This window comes from Monodelphis domestica, chromosome 1, assembly GCF_027887165.1.
Source record: "Monodelphis domestica isolate mMonDom1 chromosome 1, mMonDom1.pri, whole genome shotgun sequence".
Classification (NCBI taxonomy): domain Eukaryota; kingdom Metazoa; phylum Chordata; class Mammalia; order Didelphimorphia; family Didelphidae; genus Monodelphis; species Monodelphis domestica.
The window spans coordinates 337,481,413-337,493,542 of NC_077227.1; the positions used below are offsets into that span (position 1 = coordinate 337,481,413).

A 12,130-nucleotide genomic window follows, 5' to 3' on the forward strand; every position below is an offset into this window, starting at 1 on the left:
CCCTGGGTGTGATGCTGTATCCACTGTGCTAACTAGCTGCCCCTCAGTCTTGTTACTATTCTGTTAAATTTAATATATCCTGCCCCACCCCCATTTTAAACCCTTACCTTCTATCTTTTTTTTTAAACCCTTACCTTTCATCTTAGAATCAATACTGTATATATTGGTTCCAAGACAGAAGAGCAGTAAGGACTAGGCAATGGGGGTTAAAGGACTTACCCAAGGTCACACAGCTAGGAAATGTCTGAGGCCAGATTTGAAACCAGGACTTCCTGTCTCTAGGCCTGGCTCCAAGCCATCCAGCTGCCCCCCTTACCTTCCATCTCAACCCACTGAACCACTTAGCTGCCTCCTACATATGCTTTTTTAAAAAACTGAACATAATAGAAGTTAATGTTTTACTATACAAACCTCTTTTTTCTGTTTTTCCAATTTGGAAATAGTCATATTTGTTAAGTTCATTATAAAAAATGTGTCCAAGTCCACTAGCTCTGAAGTAAGAGGAACAGAGTCTAAATTTTTTTTCTAGAAATAACTATTTGGGGCGGAGTCAAGATGGTGGTGTAGAAGCAGTGAAAGTTCAGATCTCTGAAAACCCTTCTTTACCAACTAATAATCAAATGCTCCTAGGGGACTGAAAACCAAACCTAACAATGGGACAGAGCCAAGGAACCCTCCTGCTGGACTCAACTTAAAAGGTACACCCCCAAAAAGCCTGAATTCAAGAACATTCAGGTTTAAGGGGAAGGAAGAAGAAAGGTCCCAGGACCCCTCCCCTACCTAGAGCACTGAGCCTCCAGCTGGAATCTGTGGGAGGGCAAGAGCGCTAGTCTGGAAGGAGTACCTTGCAGTACTACACAGCAAAGCTGTGCCAGGCTCAGGGCTCTGAACACAGGCAGTGGGGAAGCAGTTGGAGAAGAAGTGCAGAGCAGCCTAGACACTCCATATTGCACCCCCTTCTGGAGGTTTTGACCTCAGGGCATATCCAGCTCTGCAAGTTCAACTCTGCTGGGCTTAATCTTATCAAGCCTTCAGAGGGCAGGGAAGCTCAAGTTCCAACACCCCTCCACCATAGCCTGCTCTGAGAGCTTTGCTAAGCTTCAAGGGTGAAGGTTGACAGAAAAGCCCAAACCCACAGTGGAAAAGATGGGGCAAATATGAGCAAACAACAGAAAAAGAAAAAAAGAAATTACAATCAACAGCTTCTATCCAGGCAATGAACAAAGAGCAAATGTAACAGAGGAGAATCAAAGAACACCAAGCAAAAACACAGAAACTCCAGTGAACTGGACACGAGCTTTGGAAGAACTCAAAATAAATTCAAAACACAATTAATAGAGGCTGAAGACAGCTGGGAAAAGAACTTAAAAAGTAAGATAAGTCATCTGGAAACAGAAAATAGTATCCTGAAAGTCAAAATTAATCAGCTTGAAAATGAGGCAAAGGAGATGAAAGATCAGAAGGAGAAGGATGACCAGAAAGTCAGGGATGAAATTCAGTCTTTGAAAACCAAAATACAACAATTAGAAGCAAGCAACTTCACAAAGCAGCAGGAAACTATAAAACAAAATCAAAAGAATTTAAAAATTGGGGAAAATATGAAACATCTAATTCACAAAACAGAATATTTAGAAAATCGTTTCAGGAGAGACAACTTAAGAATCATTGGTCTACTGGAAGACCATGAAAAAAAAAAAGCCTGGACATCATCCTACACAAAATTATCCAAGAAAACTGTCCAACATTCTAGAACAAGAGGGAAAAGTGGAGATTGAAATTACAGATTACCTCCTTTACTTAATCCCCAACTGACAATATCCAGCAATGTTATAGTCAAATTCAAGAACTAGAAATAACTATTTTACCTTGGGCATGTCAGAATTTCCCTCCTCTTCATTCTTCCTTCTCATAGGTAAAATGAGGGGATTGGAAGAGGTGGCTCTATGGTGCTATTCAGATCAAGACCTATGATCTCATGTGTTGCTTGGTGCTGAAATACTTTCCCCCTCCATCTTTTTAATTCTTCTTTACAGAATGGCATCATAGCACAGGAAGACATAAATTCAAGTCCTGCTTCTGATATCTACTTCCTGGTTATGTGACTCATAAGCAGGTAATTTAACCTCTCAAGTGTTGGAGGCAATTGTCTAAGACTACAAATTACAAAAAAAGGTGATTCCTTGCACAGGAGAGGGTTTTTCTTCTTTCAAAATTCTCTATATTAATGAAATCATAGGCTTTACTTTCTATTCCTATACTGTTACAAGGGATGATTGGTTAGGTAAAGGAGAGGGAGGAATATACTTGGAAACAAAATTATTGTAAAAAATAAAGAGTAGGGAGTAGCTAGATAGCACAGTGGATAGAATGCCAGGCCCAGAGTCAATAGGAGTTCAAATCTGGTCTCTGACACTCCCTAACTCTGACTCTGCACAAGTCACATAACCCAGTATGCCTAGCCCTCACCCTTAAAATAAATATATAAAATAAAAAGTAGCAACAAAAACTTTTTTAAAAGGAATTTAAAACTTGCCCTATAAACAACAACTGGAATTTAGTTTTGGTTTTATTTTCTTTTAAACCTTTACTCTCTATCTTAGTATTGTTACAAGGGAATCACTTTAAAAGACTGATATATATTAATTTAAGGTCGCCAAGGAATTCAGCTATGTAATTCCTAAATGAAAACTCAAGTTGCAGTCAATCTTTTATGGAGTTTAATTACAATAGGAGGAAGAAAGGAATTAGAGATAGAGAGAGAGAAAAAGGGAGAGAAAGGAATAGGGCTTAAATACCCCTTCTGTTTAGGCTGGGCCAAAAGGCCCAAGCCCTTAGATAGCTGGGGCAAAGAAAGGAGATCAGTCCCTATTACTCACGTGACCAAAATGGAGAAACAGTCTCAGAGGCCCCCACCTTCAGCTTCCTTCAGAGCAAGCTTCTCAGAGTACACTGCCAACACTCCAATCAACTCCTCAACCACCCCCGAGTCTTCAGACCCCCCTGATCTTTAAGGAAACCATCCAAGTTGCCTCCCCTCAGTTCTCACATCTACCAATCACTGTCCATCAATTTCCCTGTGCCAATGGAGGCTCTAGCTTAACCCAGGACCGCCCAGAGGCTTTGCACATGTCTGTTGAAGGTCATATTTTCAAATGATTAAATCTTTGCTCCTTTGCTACAGCCCTTTCTAAATCCTGTTAACCTGAGTAGGGTAGAGATTGGAATAATTAAATTTTGATCTAGGCTGCAGCCCTTACTCAATCCTGTTAGGACTGAATAGGGTGGAGATTGATTCCAAGTATCTCCATTGTATCAATTCTAAAATCAATCATGACTCAAAGAAATTCCTGTTCTATGCTTAAGCATAGGTCAAAGTCCTTTCCATTGTTCAGCAAAAGGTTTCTGTCCTAAAGTAATCTTAAGAAGGGAAGAGAAGGAACCTCCCATGCCAATGGGGTTCCCATTCCAATAGACTATCAGTAAGAAATTTTCCAAGTATGAAATATCCCAATGGTGAAATTTCCAACATTTATAAGTCTAAGGAATTTTGAGGTTTACAGTATCAGTTCTAAGACAGAAGAATAGAAAGGACAAGGCAATGAGGGTTGGTTAAGTGACTTGCCCAGGGTCACACAGCTACAAAGTGTCTGAGGCTAGATTTGAACCCAGAACCTCTCATCTTTAGGCCTGGCTCTCTATTCATTGAGCTACCCAGCTGTCCCCAGAATTCAGTTTAAAAAAAGAGGTACAGCTTGCTTTCACTAGACTCTGGTATTTGTAAGAAAGACCACACAAAGAGGTCATAGAAAATATAAGAAAGGCAGGGATTGGGAAGAGTCACATTTTATTCTTGTTGGCTAAATTATGATTCTTGAGCCTATCATTCAATTCAATAGGCATTTATTATGGTTTTATGACATAAATGCTTTTCAGTCATAAAAACTGAGTTATTTTCTTTGTGAATTTAGAGTCTGGGAAAAGTGGAGAGGCTTAGAATCCCAAATCTTCTAAATTCCTAACTCCCAAAGTCTAATACAAATGACTTCTACAGTGGGGTTCCCAAATCAAGGGATGGCACACTCAATAAAAATGAAATTCTATAAAAGCGCCAGAGCAGAAATGGTGAGAAACATACCTAGGATTTGAATGGGAGCCTTGCAGCAAATTGCTCACTGAGGGAGTCTTAGGGGCACCATGCCACACTCAGCAAAGACTTTAGATTGGAGCAGTTGGTAGCAGAGTGGATAAAGCTCCAGGCCTGAAGTTGGGAGGATCTGGGTTCAAGTCTGCTCTCAGCCACTTAGACGTATGACCCTGGACAAGTCACTTAACCCTGATTGCCTAGTCCTTCCCACTTATTTTAGAATCAATACTAAGGCAGAAGATACGGTTAAAAAAATGAGATAGATCATATATTTCCTTTGTTTAAAATCAGCTAAGGGGGAGTCAAGATGGTGGCTTACAAGCAGCAAAAGTTCAGACCTCTGAAAACCCTTCCTTATCGATCACAAACTGAATGCTCCTAGGGGACTGAAATTCAAACTTAACAACAGAACAGAGGCGGGGAACCCTCCTTCTGGACTCAAATCAAAAGGTACATCCCCAAAAAGCCAGAATATGAGAACACTCAGGTCTAAGGGGAAGGCAGAAGGAAGGTCCCAGGACCCCTCCCCCCCAACCCAGAGCACTGAGACCCCAGCAGCAGCGGGAACCTCAGGGCTGGCAAAGGTGCTGTTCTGAAGGGTGCACCTTGAAAGCAACCTGGGCCAGGCTCAGGGCGTCCAACACAGAGGGCGGGAGCCTATAGCCCCGTGGCTGGGTCCTTCCATTGGAGTCTCATGGGAGGTTTTTGCCTCGGGGCACATCCAGACCAATCCAATTGAACCTAATCCCATCAGGAGTCCTCAGAGCTCAGGGAGGTCGGGACCCCTCCTCCCCTAGAGTGCAGGGCCTCCCGAAAGGACAGGAACCTCGAGGTGGGCAAAGGCACTGGGGTACCTTGCAGACAGTACTGTCCCAGACTCAGAGAGTGGAAGTAAGGCAGTGGAGAAGCAGCTGGAGAGAACTGAGAGCAATAACACCTGAAACGCCGGCAAGCAGGGGAGGGCAGACCCTGGGCTTCCCTGGGACAGAACGGACAATTTTTCTGGGGCTAAAGTCTTGATTGATCATTAGACCCATACACTGAGAGCCAGCCCTCCTCACTCAGATTTCTTACTGGAAAGGGGAGGAAAAAACATAGAGATGGCAAACAGTGTTCAGGGTCAGCCTCCCAACACCAAGAAAAGCAAGAAGAAAGGGGTGACTTTGGACACATTTTATGGAGTGAAAATACAAAATACAGAGGAAATAGAAGAGGAAACACAAACAAATGCTCCAAAACCTTCCAAAAGAAATGGAAATTCTCCACAAGCTCTTGAAGAATTTAAATTGAAAATTATCAAAAAGATGGAAGCCTTCTGGCAGGAAAAATGGGAAATAATGCAAAAGGAACTCAGCAATCTGAGGGACCAAAATATGCAAATGCAGAAACAGCTTGAAGCCTCAAAAAACAGGTCAGACCAAACGGAAAAGGAAAACCAATCTTTAAAGGTCAGAATCAGGCAACTGGAAGACAATGATATTGCAAAAGAGCAAGAATTAATAAAGCAAAGTCAAAAGACTAAGGAATTAGAAGATAATAGAAAATATCTCACTGATAAGGTGACAGACCTGGAAAACAGAGGAAGGAGAGACAATCTGAGAATCATTGGTCTACCAGAAAAAAAACAGTAATCTTGATATCATAATACATGATATCATCAAAGAAAACTGCCCGAAGATTCTAGAACAAGGGGACAAAATATGCATTGAAAGAGTTCACAGAACACCCTCTACACTAAATCCCCAAAAGACAACTCCAAGGAATGTAATTGCCATATTCCAAAGCTTTCAAGCAAAAGAAAATCAGCTAAGGGGAATGTTTTGCAGACCCTCTTCCAGAAGAGTAGATCTGAAGGTCTAGGGAAATTCCTCACAAGGCAATGGCCCTGAGATGATTTCAGATGTGTATTGGGGGACAACTGACTCAGTGGATAGAGAAACGGGCCTGAAGATAGGAGGTCCTGGGTTTAAATCTAGACTCACAAAGTCTTTGCTGTATGACTCTGGGCAACTCACTTAACCCCAATTGCCCAATCTTTACCACTCTAATGACTTGGAACCAATATTTAGTATTCATTCTAAGAGAGAAGGCAAGGGTTTAAAAAAAAAAGATGTGTATTACTCAGTGACATTTTTTAAGCACTTATCAAAAGTAAGGCACTTAGATAAGGGCTGAGGATACAGATGAAAAACAAAATGGTTCCTGCCCTAAAGATGCCTACATTTAGCTGGGAGAATTGAATCTGTACATTGCTAAACAAATAAAAGGTAATTTGAGGAGGGAGAGGTCACAGAAAACGGAAACAATCTGGAAAGGTTTCTAGAGGATTCTAAAAGGCAGGAATGAAGATGCTCAAGGGACAAGGGACAAACTTGCAAAAACACAGTCAGGAGAAGGAATACAGAATTCCAGGAACAACTGGAACACAATAGTTGGTTGGAATATTACATGTGGCAGGGACATCAGCCAGCATGAAGGGGAATGAGAAGAAATGATGGTAAAAGTAAGTGGGAGTCAGGTTATGTAGGGTTTTACATGACAGGATAGAAATGAGAAATGGATAAACAATGTGATGTAATGGGATGTTACTGAGAAAATTTAAATTAATCATTATTATTATTTTTTTAAACTCTTACTTTCTATCTTAGAATCAATACTGTATATTGTTTCCAAAGCAGAAGAGTGGTAAGGGCTATGGGGGTAATGGGGGTCAAGTGACTTGCCCAGGGTCACATAGCTGGGAAGTGTCTGAGGCCAGATTTGAACCTAGGACCTCCCACCTCTAGGTCTGGTTCTCACTCCATTGATCTACCCAGCAGCCCCCAATCCTTATTATTTTATTGATCCTATTTATACAAGTAATTGATTTTGTCCTGTAACTGCTGAAATCCTGGCTCTTTGTCTCCGAACTCAGCTCAGAATTCAGCGGGTCAGTAATGGGTTAAGTTCAGAAATCTAGCTCTCCTGCTAATCATTGATCTTTTCTGGCTTCAAGGAATTCTCATTGGCTCTGGAGAGTATGTGAGAAAGAAAGGGCGTCAGGACTGATTATCTTTATTTAACTACCAAGCTATCCTTCAGGGATGTCAGGTCTGCTGTTCAAAAGTCTGGATTTGTATCTTACACCTGGACTCCCACAATGAGCTCCTCTTAATCTCCTGGGAAAAGAAGGGGTGTTGTTGCTATCCCCAATTACCAGACTTCTAACTAATCATGTTGTTCTCTATCCCTGAGCTCTGTCAGCTATCATTTTGTACTCAATTTCATGATGTCATCTAACTTGCTCCCTGCTTTGTTCTATATGTCTCAAAAACCCTATAAAAAGGGAATCATCTGCTCGGGGTCTTTGGCATGAACGGAGATGAGTTACTGACCCATTTCTTGACAGCATGCCCCTGGTAATAAATGTTGTCTTGCATGGAGATCTGCCTTAATTTACCCTTTTGTTAAAATTCTATCCTAACATTAGGATTTAGGGAATGACGAATATGAAGAATTCTGAGAAGCATGGGAAGTTGTATGAAAATTAATGCAGAATGAAGCAAAACCAGGAGAATAACATACACAATGACTACAATAATATAAATGGAAAGAACGGTACAGTGAAACTGAATGCTGTGAAACTAGTTTGGGTCCAGAGAAAAGAGCCTACAGTTCTCCTCCCTCCTTTCACTAAGGAGTTGGGGGACCACAGGTAGAGAATATGACATACAAACATACAGAGAATATCACATAGACACAGATAGTGTGTTGGTTATCCTTCTACCTGTTTGGCTTTTTTCCCCTTCTTTAAAAATTTTTTTTAAACTCTTACCTTCCATCTTAGAATCAATACTATTTATTGTTTCCAAGGCAGAAGAGCAGTTAAGGACTAGACAGTGAGGGTTAACCCTTTATTTTTAAATCACTGTTAGGAGGGCATGGCTTGATAGGGAAGGGAAAGATATGGGAAAGTCCTGGAAATTAAGATAAATCTTTATTTTTAAATGTCAGGTTGAGGAATTTGTATTTTATCTACTCAAGAAGTGAGGAAGCTAGTGACAAGGTCAGATTACTTTTGTTTTTTAATTTATATATGTGTGTGTGTATGTATATATATAATATATATATATATATTTTTACAAATTACATTTAATACATTTCCACACAAGTTTTCCCAAGTTACACAATAGAATTTATCATCCTCCCTCCCTTCCCTTCCACTTCCTGGTGTTGACAAGCAATTCAATTTGGGTTCTACATATATTATCATGCAAAACATATTTCCATATTCTTCATTTTTGTGAGTAATCTCATAAAACCAAAACCCCAAAACATAAACCCAAGTAAACAGTTGAAAAATTGTATGCTTTCATCTTCATTAAGGTCAGATTATTTTGGCAGCTATATGGAGTACGATGGATTGAAGAGCAAAGAAGCAGGGCAACCAATTAGAAAGCTATTATAATAGTATAGGCTAAAGTTAATGAGGGCCATATCTAAGGATCTGCACTTGTGACTGGAAAGACAGCAATAGATTCAAGAATGACATGGATGTAAAATAAACAGAATTAAGCAACTGATTAGATGAGAGGCAGGACAGGGGAGAGAGAAAGAGAAGAATCAAGGATATTTAGGTGACCATAAGTGAATATATTTTTTTTATTCCTTGCTATCTGCAAAAAGATAACTGATCTCATGGGAGTAAATGAGTGAACCTAGTGAGATAAAGGGGAGAGAAAAAAGAAGGCTAAGGACAGAACTTTGGAGAACATCCACAGTTAGGAGGAAGGAGACAGATGATGCCCCAGGAAGGGAGACTGAGGAGGAGTCAAACAGAAGGACAACCAAATGATAGCAGTGTCACAGTTAAGGTAAAGAGACAACATATAAGAGATGGGGATAAGTCAGCACTATTAAAACCTGCCCCCCCAAAGGACTGACTAAAAGATCATCAAATGCTTTATAATCTTGGCCAGTTTTGCCCAAGTATTGGAGCCAGAAATGAGAGTACAAGGGACTGAGACGTAACTGAGAAGTGAATAAATAGAAACAGCAAAAACAGGCAAATCTTTTTAGGATTTTTTGAAAGAGAAAAGAGAATTAGGACAAGACCTGGAAGAGCAGCAAGGTCAAATGAAGCTGTTTAAAGATGACTGAGACTTTGGCATATTTATAGACACAGAGAAGGTGGCAGCAGATAAGGAAATTTGGAAGATGTCTAAGAAACAGAGATGGAATGATCAAAGGGTGAGAACCTGAAGGAGACAGAAAGGGATAGGATGGTCATCTCTTCATCAGAGATTGGAGGAGAGTAGGAAAAAAATTGGGAATGATGAAAATGGGTTTGAGGTAAGGGAAAAAAGCTTGATTTTCTCAGGATGTATGCAGTCATCTACTGAGAGAGAAGAGCAAGATGTTTTGCTGGGGCAGCTAAGTGATACAGTGGCTAGAGTTCCAGGCCTAGAGTCAGGAGGGCCTGTATTAAAATCTGACCTCAGACATTTTTTAGCTGTGTGACCCTGGTAATACACTTCATTCTGTTTGCCCAGCCTTTACCCTTCTATCTTAAGAGTTATAAGTAGAGCAAATAGCAAGGGTTAAAAAAAAGAGGTGTTTTATTATATGACTTTCACATATGGCACTCTATAGCAGAAGAGAAGCAGGGAAGGCACATGGTGGGAGTATGCCAAGATTAGGGTTTGGCAGGGCACAAATGGCCAAAGGCCAAGGAATTCAAGGGTGGAAGACAATGTACAGATGAACTAGTCAAATATAGAATCAAGATAATGAGAAGAAGACTATGAGGTCAGAGTAGTGGTAATAGATTTGAAAAGAGGGAATAGTAGAGGGACTGAAATAATATATAGATCACAGGGTCTAAGACTCTTGGATTGGGATTACAAAATGCTGAGGAGGCTTCAGTAAGTACAGGAAGTCCCTGAATAAGAGGTAAGGGGTTTGACTATAAAGGAAGGCTGAGAGTCTGAATTTTTTGATAAAAATACATAAGCAAAAATATATAGAAAAAATATAGGCAATGGATCATAGCAAAAAGAAACAAGAATGAATGATATAGGCAGAGAGGGTGAGCCTCACAGGAGGAGAAAACGATGAATAAGGGTGGCAGAGAGAAGGCCTGGAAGTAGTAGTGTGTAGGAAAGATCATTCTGATCCCTTCTCCTGGCCCAATGTATTAGACAATGTGAAAGAAGAGACATCTAATACTGGAGAGGTCAAGGATGCAGCACATTCCAAAGGGAGTTAGGTGTCCATCAGTACAGGAAGAAGACCAATGTGAAGGGTTTTTTGATAACAATAGGACCAGAGGGTACAACACGAGGGGAAGGCAGGAAGGCAAAAGAGAGGGAATAAGAAGGTACAGAAATGAGCTGGATGGAAATAAAAGTACAGAAGGAAGCCTTCTGCCTTGGTAAATATCAGCCTTGAAAAATAGAAATCAGTGGGATAAGAGGTAGGATTTTGCTAGCCAAAGGAAAGGAAAAATCCAAATTGATTAGGGCCTTCTCCCTCCAGGGTCCTGTTACTACTTATTTCCCCTGTCTTCCCACATACTTATAGTAGAACATTTAAAAACTTTTCATAGTCCATAAATGCTGCCTAATTACAATTATTTATATGCAGTAACCTTTATTTCCCTAGTTACCTGAGGCTTTTCTTCTTCTTCTTCCTTCTGGGTCTGTACCCTCTCATTTCGGTGTCGCCGGTGGTAAAAGTGTGTGTCATCTGTTGTTACATTTGAAAACATGTGAATATTTCCTGGTTAAAAAAAAAAAATTAGCACAGGGAGCAAAGCAAGCACCCCTTCCTGCCTTATCCATGACTCCTAAAGTGGTCAGTTTTAATGTAATTGCAATTATCTAATGAGTCTTCTCAATACTTTTCCAAGAAAGCTCAATAAGTATTCTTCCATAAGTTACCATATGGTAACAGGTAAACCAGGATTCTGAGATGAGGAGTAATCAAAGTGATCCAGCTATAAACTAACCTTAGTTCCTTTGCCTCTGGACTGGGCTCCAATGAAGACATTTCTTTACAATCTATAAAAACTATCCTCAGGGAAACAGTGTAGTCTAATGGACTCTCCTCAAGACTACAAATGAAGAGCTACTGGTCTTGGTTCTGTCACTGATGACTGGCTGTGTGTGACCCAGTTTTATAACTTTGGCATCTATATATAACAATTACCTCTCCTCCTTACATTTAGTAGGTAGATATTACAGTCTAAACTCCAATGCTCCAGGGCAGTTTTTGTAACCTCTGATTCTCCAGACACAGGCCATATGGCATAGCAGATAAAGACATGGCCTCTGACTTCTGACATAGTGACATTGAAATAGTGTAACAGTAGACAAATCACTTAACCTTGCTGAGCTCTAGGCAAGTAAGTTATGAGAAGGTGCTGACCTATATTGGGAGAGGGTTTTCCTCATCTGCAAGTTCATTTTAATTAATGAAACAAGTCTGGTCTGTATCTGTAACTTTCCATCAGTACAATCCTATAAGCAATAACAACTGATCCTTTAGTCAGCCTCCCAAACCTGAAGATGACCAAAGGGTTCTTGTATAGGTTATATCATGGATACTAACCTGTAGGAAAATGTCCTCCGAAGAAAACATTGAAGACCTCTTCTGGGGTAATGTCAGCTTCAAAATCTGGGTAATAATTATAGGGTCTGGCCTGGGGGGCAGCAAAAGTTGTTTGTTCATCTCCATATTCATCATAGCGTAACCTTTTATCAGGATTGCTGAGGACGGCAAAAGCATTCCCTATTGCTATAGCCAAAGTGGGGGGAAAATGTTAGAACTTATATTAGTTATCTTTTCTCCCACTGAATTTAAGTGTACATAAACAGCAACTATGAGAATAAGGTCAGTTTCTACTAGGCAATTTCTTACCAATTTAAGGTTAAACCAAAGAGGAAAGTCTGAGAAAGGATGATCTGTGATCATAAGTGTTCCAAATGTTAGTAATGGGATCACAGT

At 40.3% G+C, this 12,130-nt stretch overlaps 1 protein-coding gene across 4 annotated transcripts in view; it reads right to left on the reverse strand.

Annotated features, from left to right (window-relative positions):
• DNAJC18 (DnaJ heat shock protein family (Hsp40) member C18) overlaps positions 1–12,130 on the reverse strand; it is a 41,024-nt gene that overhangs the window by 14,353 nt on the left and 14,541 nt on the right. For 2 of the 4 annotated variants that reach the window (XM_016427871.2, XM_056811369.1), the window contains exons 4-5: positions 11,735–11,920; positions 10,791–10,870 (exon numbers count right to left, since the gene is read on the reverse strand). In XM_016427871.2, the coding sequence (XP_016283357.1) occupies positions 10,791–10,870; positions 11,735–11,920 (266 nt within the window). Of the gene's footprint in view, positions 1–10,790; positions 10,904–11,734; positions 11,921–12,130 lie in introns of all 4 variants that reach the window. The other 2 variants (XM_001376464.4, XM_007473703.2) reach the window with 1 other exon arrangement.